This window comes from Xiphophorus hellerii, chromosome 8, assembly GCF_003331165.1.
Source record: "Xiphophorus hellerii strain 12219 chromosome 8, Xiphophorus_hellerii-4.1, whole genome shotgun sequence".
NCBI lineage: Eukaryota > Metazoa > Chordata > Actinopteri > Cyprinodontiformes > Poeciliidae > Xiphophorus > Xiphophorus hellerii.
The window spans coordinates 374,035-384,114 of record NC_045679.1 but is presented as its reverse complement, the minus strand read 5'-3'; the positions used below and the strand labels follow the sequence as shown (position 1 = coordinate 384,114).

The 10,080-nt window shown below is 57.8% G+C and overlaps 1 protein-coding gene across 1 annotated transcript; it reads right to left on the bottom strand.

Moving 5' to 3' along the window:
• Window positions 1-5,658: 5,658 nt before the first annotated feature.
• On the bottom strand, window positions 5,659-8,409 carry LOC116724890 (extensin-like). Its single transcript, XM_032570667.1, has one exon. It carries the CDS (start codon window positions 8,407-8,409, stop codon window positions 5,659-5,661), a length of 2,751 nt encoding a protein of 916 aa, XP_032426558.1.
• Between the last annotated feature and the right edge of the window lie 1,671 nt (window positions 8,410-10,080).

Sequence of the window (10,080 nt, the reverse complement as noted above, 5' to 3'; positions counted from 1 at the left end):
CACAAACCAGCACAAACGTAGCACAAACGTTTGACACCAATTTTGTCTAATTTGAAGAAGGTGGGGGGGCCAACCGCTTGGTTGTGTTTAAGGGAGGAGAGGAGGCGGCAGCCTCGTCTGGACGGTGAAAACCTCCCAACCACTCTGGTACTGGGAATTTCCCAGTGTTGTCCTTTAATAAACTCTCTTCACCAACCTTACAAAGCCGGTTAACGGCTGCTATATTATCAGACATGAAAATTAGCAGAGTCCAAACAACCCGTAACATTACTAAAGAAAGCTAACATGTCGTAGCACGTTTCTCCCACGCTCTCTACAGAGAAGCCGTGGCGCATACTTGTGACGTCACTAGCAACGCTAGAGTGTCTTAAAGAGACACTACACAATTACGGCTGTTACAGCGCCTGACTACGGCCAAATATGGTGATAGGCAATCAGAAAGGTTCTGCTGAGGAGGCCGTGTGTGTGAATGCGGCCCAGCCTCACCCAGACTCTACCTCCAGCGGCCCCCGGGCCTCCAGCGGCCCCCCCCGGGCCTCCAGCGGCCCCCGGGTACATTGAGTTTGAGACCCTGATCTAAACAATGACACACATCCTCTGAGCTACTAGAGCGACTTTCATATCTGTACCACACTTTGGGACTGAAAAACAGGGCATGCAGAAATCTACAGGCTAATAATAGGCTTTGCCAAAAAATGCATCCCCTGCTAACATGGAGAAATAAAGAGTTAAGAGGGATTTTACCTTTTCTACGTAATGACACTTGTTCTCTGAGCTTCCTCTGTAAGTTTCATATCAACAGGACAATAGACAGGGGATACAAATATTGGCTGGCTCAGAAATTAAAATGCATCCCACTACATTAATAGTAGCAGGCTCAGAGGTAAACAGCAGTGTGGTGATTGACTGCTGGACAACAGACTCGAGCACATTCTAGGTAGAACCAAAGATCTAGTCTTTAAAAGGTTCATTTGTTATTTTTATGCACTTTTCTTTGAAGAAGCAAAAACCTTCATGCCTCAGACTGTGGCGGCTGTTTCCTTCTCCATGTGTCTCAAGTGGAAACAGCAAAAGCAAAGAAAGCTTGAAGTTTCTCAGCCATCATCTTGGAACGCCGACGGCTCCAGGTCAAAGCGAACAGCAGAACTAATTTTAACAAATTAACAATGTTTTCAAAAGCATCTGCACTTTAAATCTGACATCTTCCCTGTTTTTATATTACAGATTGTTCATTTAAAAGAAAGTAGTGAACTTTATTGTTAATGTGCTGCTGCCTGTGAAAGAGTCTGAATCTCTGGATGTTTTAGTTGTTAAATCAAGTTTCAAGAAAAATAAATAAATGAAATTCTCTAATATCTATAATGTCAATCATTGAGGATGCTGAAGAGTCTATACATCTATTTTCCAGGTGAGTTGTGGACGTGCAACTTTACAGGTAAACTGAAGCCACAGGTGTTTTCACAATAAAAGTTCATAAAAGACGATGACATCATGTTGACCTTTCAACAGGTGCTTCCTCTCACAGTGACCTGCAGCTCTGCTCTGAACTGGTTGAACCAGCTGCTCTCTGAATCGGCCCAGCTTGTCTCAGCCTGTCAGGACCGAGCTCCGCCACTGATCTGGGAACAGGTTTTAATGGTTTTCTGTGTTTTAGCGAACACATCTATCCAGACTCCTGGGAACTTCTAGTTCCTGATGCTTTATTTTGACAATGGATTGTTTTTTTCGGGACATCCTGTTTCATAACCAACCTTCCACCCTTAGTGATTCGAGGCGCCGGCTGTCCCTGGACTCAGCTTCGTTTATCCAGCTGTGTGATCGCAACGAAGCCACCGTGAGACGGATCCTGGACCACCTCCAGAACCTCAGCGCTCAGGTAGAACTGATCCAGAATGAGACAAGAACCTGGATCAGGAAAGCAGCTGCTCTCCTAGCATCTGGAGCTCTGCTGGCTGCATTAGCAGCTCCTGATTCAAAAGGTTTGAGCTTCGCTGTGTACGGAGCCGCAACTGCTTGTGGTGTTGTTGCTCTACTTTGTTTTATTGCAAGGCAGAAAGTTTTAGAACGGCCTCATGTTCACAGGATGAACAGCCTGACTGAGGAGTTCACACTGATTGTGAAAGAACTGAAGAACTGTCTGGAAGGAGTTAAGAGTTCATGTGGAAACGTACGGAAGGAATCGGTCGGAGCTGAAGCCGTAAAATTCATCAGACTGGAAATCAACATCCTGGAGCTACTGAGCCTCACAGAGAAACTCGGACCTTTAGCAACGCTAAGCTATGAGCCAAAGCAGGCTGAGAAGGTGGAGAGGATCTCTGATGGGTTCAGGAGGATGAAAACAGATCTGGAAACTTTTTACAGGTCAAACATATAGAAACAGACTGTCAGGAGAACAGCGGTTAGCAGAAGACCTGAAGACAGAGCCCAAAAGAAACACCTCCACCAGTAAGACATGATTTATATCCCAGTAAACTGGTTCTTAACGGATCCAAGCTTGGAAGCAGCACCGGGTCAACTTAACCTCCTGGACTGGTTCAGATCTGACCTGGCAAACATGGCCGACTTTTACTCTGATTGTGGAAAAACTGTTGGATGAAATCACTCCGTCAGATTTATTTGTATATTTTGCTCAATGCAAAGATTTTGTAAGACAATCAATAATGAAGAAGTTCTGAACTGACAGCGCCACCAGGTGGAGACGACACACAGCCAGCATCTGTTCCATCAAGTCAGTAACACAGGAGGAAGTTCAGGTTCTCAGCAAGCTTCCAGTTTGTTCCTTTCATTTTTTAGGTAAACAGGAAGGATTTTATCTACTAGACTGGTTTCCTTAAAAGTGTTAATGTCATTATGAAAATAAAATAATTTGCTTATTAAAACACAGAAAAACATAAAACACATTCAGGCCTGTCATTTCTCAATAAAAGATTTATGTTCAGAAACAGACGCATCTGTTTTTACCCTTCCATTCACACTATGCACATTTTACTGTCAATATTTCATGATCATATAGTCGATCAGTTCACCTGAGGAGGAGATTTGGTTCTGGAGCCACTTGGAGCCGTTTTTCCTGAACTGGTGGGATTTCATCTTTAGACCTTTTCACAGAATCCAACAGATCAGCTTTGTGGTTTCTGCCTCTTTCTCCTCTAACAGGGGCTTTGATTTGATAAATGTCTCTAGGATTCTCTAAAGGTTTGTTTTCCTGAATTAAAAAACCAAAACTCTAGTAAATACCGGCCTTATTCGCCGATAAGGACTTTAACTAGGACTCATCCTAGACCCGGCGGTTCCATCCAAACTCTTACACTTTTACAAAGATCTGTCTTCTTTTTTCATCTGTTTCCAGAATTTCACAATATTCTGAACTTGGAGCAGTTACACGTCTTCAAGTTGTCAAGAGTAAAACAAAATCATATTCTTTGAGTCACATTTTTAAAAGTGTCATATTTACAATTTTTCCCCAAATGGTGCAAACAAAACCTGTTCCTTCAGAACAAAATGATCCGAATCTTCATCCCTCAGACACAAAGCAGCAGCTCCAGAGTCTTCGCTGCGGGTCGCAGGTTCTACAGGTTCTACAGGTTCTACAGAACCTTAACCATTCAGTCCAGAACATTCAGAGAAAAACTAACATTTTCACACAGGTCATTTTAAAACCTTTTTTCCAGAACAGACAGAAATCAGTGAAACTGCTGCACATGTAGCTGATGTTCTCACAGTGACGGTCCTGGTCCTGGTCTGGTCCGGGTCGGGTCCGGGTCAGGTCCTGGTCTGGTCCGGGTCTGGTCCGGGTCGGGTCCGGGTCTGGTCCAGGTCTGGTCCGGGTCTGGTCCGGGTCTGGTCCGGGTCGGGTCCTGGTCTGGTCCGGGTCAGGTCCGGGTCAGGTCCTGGTCTGGTCCGGGTCGGGTCCTGGTCTGGTCCGGGTCTGGTCCGGGTGTGGTCCGGGTCAGGTCCGGGTCAGGTCCTGGTCTGGTGCGGGTCGGGTCCTGGTCTGGTCCGGGTCGGGTCCGGGTCAGGTCCTGGTCTGGTCCGGGTCGGGTCCTGGTCTGGTCCGGGTGTGGTCCGGGTCAGGTCCGGGTCAGGTCCTGGTCTGGTGCGGGTGAGGTCCGGGTCAGGTCCTGGTCTGGTCCGGGTCAGGTCCGGGTCTGGTCCTGGTCTGGTCCGGGTCGGGTCCGGGTCTGGTCCGGGTCTGGTCCGGGTCGGGTCCGGGTCGGGTCCGGGTCTGGTCCGGGTCGGGTCCGGGTATGGTCCGGGTCAGGTCCGGGTCAGGTCCTGGTCTGGTCCGGGTGTGGTCCGGGTCAGGTCCGGGTCAGGTCCGGGTCTGGTCCGGGTCAGGTCCGGGTCAGGTCCTGGTCTGGTCCAGGTCAGGTCCAGGTCTGGTCCGGGTCAGGTCCGGGTCAGGTCCTGGTCTGGTCCGGGTCTGGTCCGGGTCGGGTCCGGGTCTGGTCCGGGTCGGGTCCGGGTCGGGTCCGGGTCTGGTCCGGGTCTGGTCCGGGTCTGGTCCGGGTCGGGTCCGGGTCAGGTCCGGGTCGGGTCCGGGTCGGGTTTATTTCTGGGTTTATTATCTGATTCCAGTTTTCATTCTTCAGCTTGTTTCTGTTTTTCCTCAGTTCCGTCCTTTTATTGATTTATTATGTTTATTTGCTTCTTGTCTATTTATTCTTTTTTACTCTCAGATTAATCTGTGCTCTCTCTCGCCCCCTGCTGCCTCTCTCTCCCCTCACACCTGCACCCCGTCGGCCAATCAGGTTCCAGTATTTAAACCCTTCTCTTTGCTGGTTTCGCCTGTTTCTCTGTGTTTGTTCTGCTCTGGCTCCCTGTGTTCTCCTTGGTTTTTGTTTCATTCAGTCTGATGAAAGTTCTGCCTCACTGCATTTGGGTCCATCACCACTTGACTCGACATCCTGGGTAGAAATACCTGAGATTCAACACGTCACCCTCTAATTAAAACACTAAGATCTCAATGCAGCTAATTAGCATTTAGCTGTTTTGTTGTTTGTAAACACTGAGTGAAAATGAGATAATAAAATAACAAAAGGAGACCTTCAGGCTCCTGAAAACGTTCTAATGTACTAAAGTAAAATCCTGGCTGTCAGCATCTCACCTGTCAAACATTAATAAACGTTACGTTGGGCGGGGCGGCGGCTTCTTCTCTGTCTAAAGGTCTAAACAATGACTGATCTGTTCCAGTCGTTCCTTCCAGCCTTCAGCAGAGCTCAGCTCAGTTTACAACAGAACCGGACCCGGAGAGATTCTACGGTAACTGAAGGAACGGTTGGTCGTTCTTCACTAGAACAACATCAAATCTTACCGAGTGTTTTTGTCAAGTTTCTACTGTGAAAACTAACTTCAGTTACTTTCCATCCAGCTGCAGCAGCTCGACTGGGTTTCATGGTCAGAATGTTTCCCAGGTTAACTGAAGCCATAGTGAGGAATCAGAGCTCTGGGCTCATCAGTAACAATGATTTGAACCTAAACTGGGAGCTGCTGACTCTGGTCCGGATCAGGAAGAAGAACCTCTTCACTCACTTTCAGCCCCGTGACAAATACAAGCCGCTGGCGCTAAAGCTGAGCAGGATTTCTGGGGAAGACTTGGCTCTAGGTCAGCAGCACTAACAAACACCTGAAGGCCCAAAGCATCACCGGATTCTTTCATCAGTTTGAGCATAGAGCAGCATGGGGCGGCGGCGGCATGGTGGCGGCAGCGGCATGGGTGCGGCGGCGGCATGGGGCGGCGGTGGCATGGGGCGGCGGCGGCATGGGGGCGGCGGTGGCATGGGGGCGGCGGCGGCATGGGGGCGGTGGTGGCATGGGGGTGGTGTTGACATGGTGGCATCGGGGCGGCGGCGGCATGGGGCGGTGGTGGCATGGGGGTGGTGGCAGCATGGGGGCGGCGGCGGCATGGGGCGGCGGCAGCATGGGGGCGGCGGCGGCATGGGGCGGCGGTGGCATGGGGGTGGTGGCAGCATGGGGGCGGCGGCGGCATGGGGCGGCGGCAGCATGGGGGCGGCGGCGGCATGGGGCGGCGGTGGCATGGGGCGGCGGAGGCATGGGGGCGGCGGCGGCATGGGGTGGTGGTGGCATGGGGGTGGTGGCAGCATGGGGGCGGCGGCGGCATGGGGCGGCGGCAGCATGGGGGCGGCGGCGGCATGGGGCGGCGGTGGCATGGGGCGGCGGAGGCATGGGGGCGGCGGTGGCATGGGGGCGGTCGTGGCATGGGGGTGGTGGTGGCATGGTGGCATCGGGGCGGCGGCGGCATGGGGGTGGTGGTGGCATGGGGGTGGTGGCAGCATGGGGGTGGTGGTGGCATGGGGGTGGTGGCAGCATGGGGGTGGTGGTGGCATGGGGCGGTGGTGGCATGGGGGTGGTGGTGGCATGGTGGCATCGGGGCGGCGGCGGCATGGGGCGGTGGTGGCATGGGGGTGGTGGTGGCATGGTGGCATCGGGGCGGCGGTGGCATGGGGCGGTGGTGGCATGGGGGTGGTGGTGGCATGGTGGCATGGGGGGCGGCGGCGGCATGGGGGCGGTGGTGGCATGGGGGTGGTGTTGACATGGTGGCATGGGGGCGGCGGCGGCATGGGGCGGCGGCAGCATGGGGGCGGCGGCGGCATGGGGCGGCGGTGGCATGGGGCGGCGGAGGCATGGGGGCGGCGGCGGCATGGGGTGGTGGTGGCATGGGGGCGGCGGCAGCATGGGGGCGGCGGCGGCATGGGGCGGCGGTGGCATGGGGCGGCGGAGGCATGGGGGCGGCGGTGGCATGGGGGCGGTCGTGGCATGGGGGTGGTGGTGGCATGGTGGCATCGGGGCGGCGGCGGCATGGGGCGGTGGTGGCATGGGGGTGGTGGTGGCATGGTGGCATCGGGGCGGCGGTGGCATGGGGCGGTGGTGGCATGGGGGTGGTGGTGGCATGGGGGTGGTGGCAGCATGGGGGTGGTGGTGGCATGGGGCGGTGGTGGCATGGGGGTGGTGGTGGCATGGTGGCATCGGGGCGGCGGCGGCATGGGGCGGTGGTGGCATGGGGGTGGTGGTGGCATGGTGGCATGGGGGCGGCGGCGGCATGGGGGCGGTGGTGGCATGGGGGTGGTGTTGACATGGTGGCATGGGGGCGGCGGCGGCATGGGGCGGCGGCAGCATGGGGGCGGCGGCGGCATGGGGCGGCGGTGGCATGGGGCGGCGGAGGCATGGGGGCGGCGGCGGCATGGGGTGGTGGTGGCATGGGGGGCGGCGGCAGCATGGGGGCGGCGGCGGCATGGGGCGGCGGTGGCATGGGGCGGCGGAGGCATGGGGGCGGCGGTGGCATGGGGGCGGTCGTGGCATGGGGGTGGTGGTGGCATGGTGGCATCGGGGCGGCGGCGGCATGGGGGTGGTGGTGGCATGGGGGTGGTGGCAGCATGGGGGTGGTGGTGGCATGGGGGTGGTGGCAGCATGGGGGTGGTGGTGGCATGGGGCGGTGGTGGCATGGGGGTGGTGGTGGCATGGTGGCATCGGGGCGGCGGCGGCATGGGGCGGTGGTGGCATGGGGGTGGTGGTGGCATGGTGGCATCGGGGCGGCGGCGGCATGGGGCGGTGGTGGCATGGGGGTGGTGGTGGCATGGTGGCATCGGGGCGGCGGCGGCATGGGGTGGTGGTGGCATGGGGGTGGTGGCAGCATGGGGGTGGTGGTGGCATGGGGCGGCGGCAGCATGGGGGCGGCGGCGGCATGGGGCGGCGGTGGCATGGGGTGGCGGCGGCATGGGGGCGGCGGCGGCATGGGGGCGGTCGTGGCATGGGTGTGGTGGTGGCATGGTGGCATCGGGGCGGCGGCGGCATGGGGGTGGTGGTGGCATGGGGGTGGTGGCAGCATGGGGGTGGTGGTGGCATGGGGGTGGTGGCAGCATGGGGGTGGTGGTGGCATGGGGCGGTGGTGGCATGGGGGTGGTGGTGGCATGGTGGCATCGGGGCGGCGGCGGCATGGGGCGGTGGTGGCATGGGGGTGGTGGCAGCATGGGGGCGGCGGCGGCATGGGGCGGCGGCAGCATGGGGGCGGCGGCGGCATGGGGGCGGTCGTGGCATGGGGGGTGGTGGTGGCATGGTGGCATCGGGGGGCGGCGGCGGCATGGGGGTGGTGGTGGCATGGGGGTGATGGCGGCATGGGGGTGGTGGTGGCATGGGGGTGGTGGCAGCATGGGGGTGGTGGTGGCATGGGGCGGTGGTGGCATGGGGGTGGTGGTGGCATGGTGGCATCGGAGCGGCGGCGGCATGGGGCGGTGGTGGCATGGGGGTGGTGGCAGCATGGGGGTGGTGGTGGCATGGTGGCATGGCATCCGGGGGCGGCGGCAGCATGGGGGCGGCGGCGGCGGCGGCGGCATGGGGCGGCGGCAGCATGGGGGCGGCGGCTTGGCGGTGGTGGCATGGCGGCGGTGGCATGGCGGCGGCGGCATGGCGGCGGCGGCATGGGGGTGGTGGTGGCGTGGTTGTCACTGTGTTTAAGAAAGGAAAGCAGCGTTGAGGACTGTTTCTGTTTTTAGCATAAATAGTTTTACTATTTCATGATCTTTAAAAAAGGGGCATCAAGTATAGATAGTGAAGTATAGATAGTGAAGTATAGATGGTGAAGTATAGATAGTGAAGTGTAGATAGTGAAGTATAGATGGTGAAGTATAGATACTGAAGTGTAGATGGTGAAGTAATAGATGTGAAGTCTAGTGTGTTTAGATCGTGCCGTCTCGCTCGTGCCGTTTTCGCTAGTGCGTGTCGCTCGTGCCGTTTCGCTCGTGCCGTGTCGCTGGTGCCGTGTCGGGTGCCGTCTGCTCTGCCGTCTCGCTCGTGCCGTCTCGCTCTGCCGTCTCGCTCGTGCCGTCTCGCTGGTGCCGTCTCGCTCGTGCCGTCTCGCTCTGCCGTTTCGCTCGTGCCGTCTCGCTCGTGCCGTTTCGCTCGTGCCGTGTCGCTCGTGCCGTTTCGCTCGTGCCGTGTCGCTCGTGCCGTCTCGCTCGTGCCGTTTCGCTCGTGCCGTCTCGCTCGTGCCGTTTCGCTCGTGCCGTCTCGCTCGTGCCGTCTCGCTCGTGCCGTTTCGCTCGTGCCGTCTCGCTCGTGCCGTTTCGCTCGTGCCGTGTCGCTGGTGCCGTGTCGCTGGTGCCGTCGCTCGTGCCGTCTCGCTCGTGCCGTCTCTCTAGTGCCGTTCTCGTGCCGTCTCGCTGGTGCCGTCTCGCTCGTGCCGTCTCGCTGGCCGTCTCGCTCGTGCCGTTCGCTGGTGCCGTCTCGCTGGTGCCGTCTCTCTGGTGCCGTCTCGCTCGTGCCGTCTCGCTCGTGCCGTGTCGCTCGTGCGTCTCGCTGGTGCCGTCTCGCTCGTGCCGTCTCGCTGGTGCCGTCTCCTCGTGCCGTGTCGCTCGTGCCGTGTCGCTCGTGCCGTCTCGCTGGTGCCGTCTCGCTCGTGCCGTCTCGCTGGTGCCGTCTCGCTGGTGCCGTCTCGCTGGTGCCGTCTCTCGTGCCGTCTCGCTCGTGCCGTCTCGCTGGTGCCGTCTCGCTGGTCCGTCTCGCTCGTGCCGTGTCGCTCGTGCCGTCTCGCTCGTGCCGTCTCGCTCGTGCCGTCTCGCTGGTGCCGTCTCGCTGGTGCCGTCTCGCTGGTGCCGTCTCGCTGGTGCCGTCTCGCTCGTGCCGTCTCGCTCGTGCCGTCTCTCTGGTGCCGTCTCGCTGGTGCCGTCTCGCTGGTGCCGTCTCGCTCGTGCCGTCTCGCTGGTGCCGTCTCGCTCGTGCCGTCTCGCTGGTGCGTCTCGCTCGTGCCGTCTCGCTGGTGCCGTCTCGCTGGTGCCGTCTCGTGCCGTCTCGCTGGTGCCGTCTCGCATAGCTAGGTGCAGTCTCGCTAGATGGTGAAGTATCGCTCGTGCCAGTCTAGCTAGTGAAGTATAGATGTGTTATCAGGAGTTTACTGCCGTCTGTTTGCTCTGGTCTTCTCAGAATCTGCTCTCTGGTTGCCAGCAGCTGAAGCCCAACATGAACACGTTTATATGGATTTAATGTTTGAAATAATGACTGATTTTCTCTGCTGCCACAGCGCCATCTGCTGACTGGACTGAGTTATTCTAACTCTCATCCACTGTT

Coding starts and splice junctions, on each gene's coding strand:
- LOC116724890 (XM_032570667.1), bottom strand. CDS start 8,409: ATGCCACCGCCGCCATGCCACCACCGCCAAGCCGCCGCCCCCATGCTG.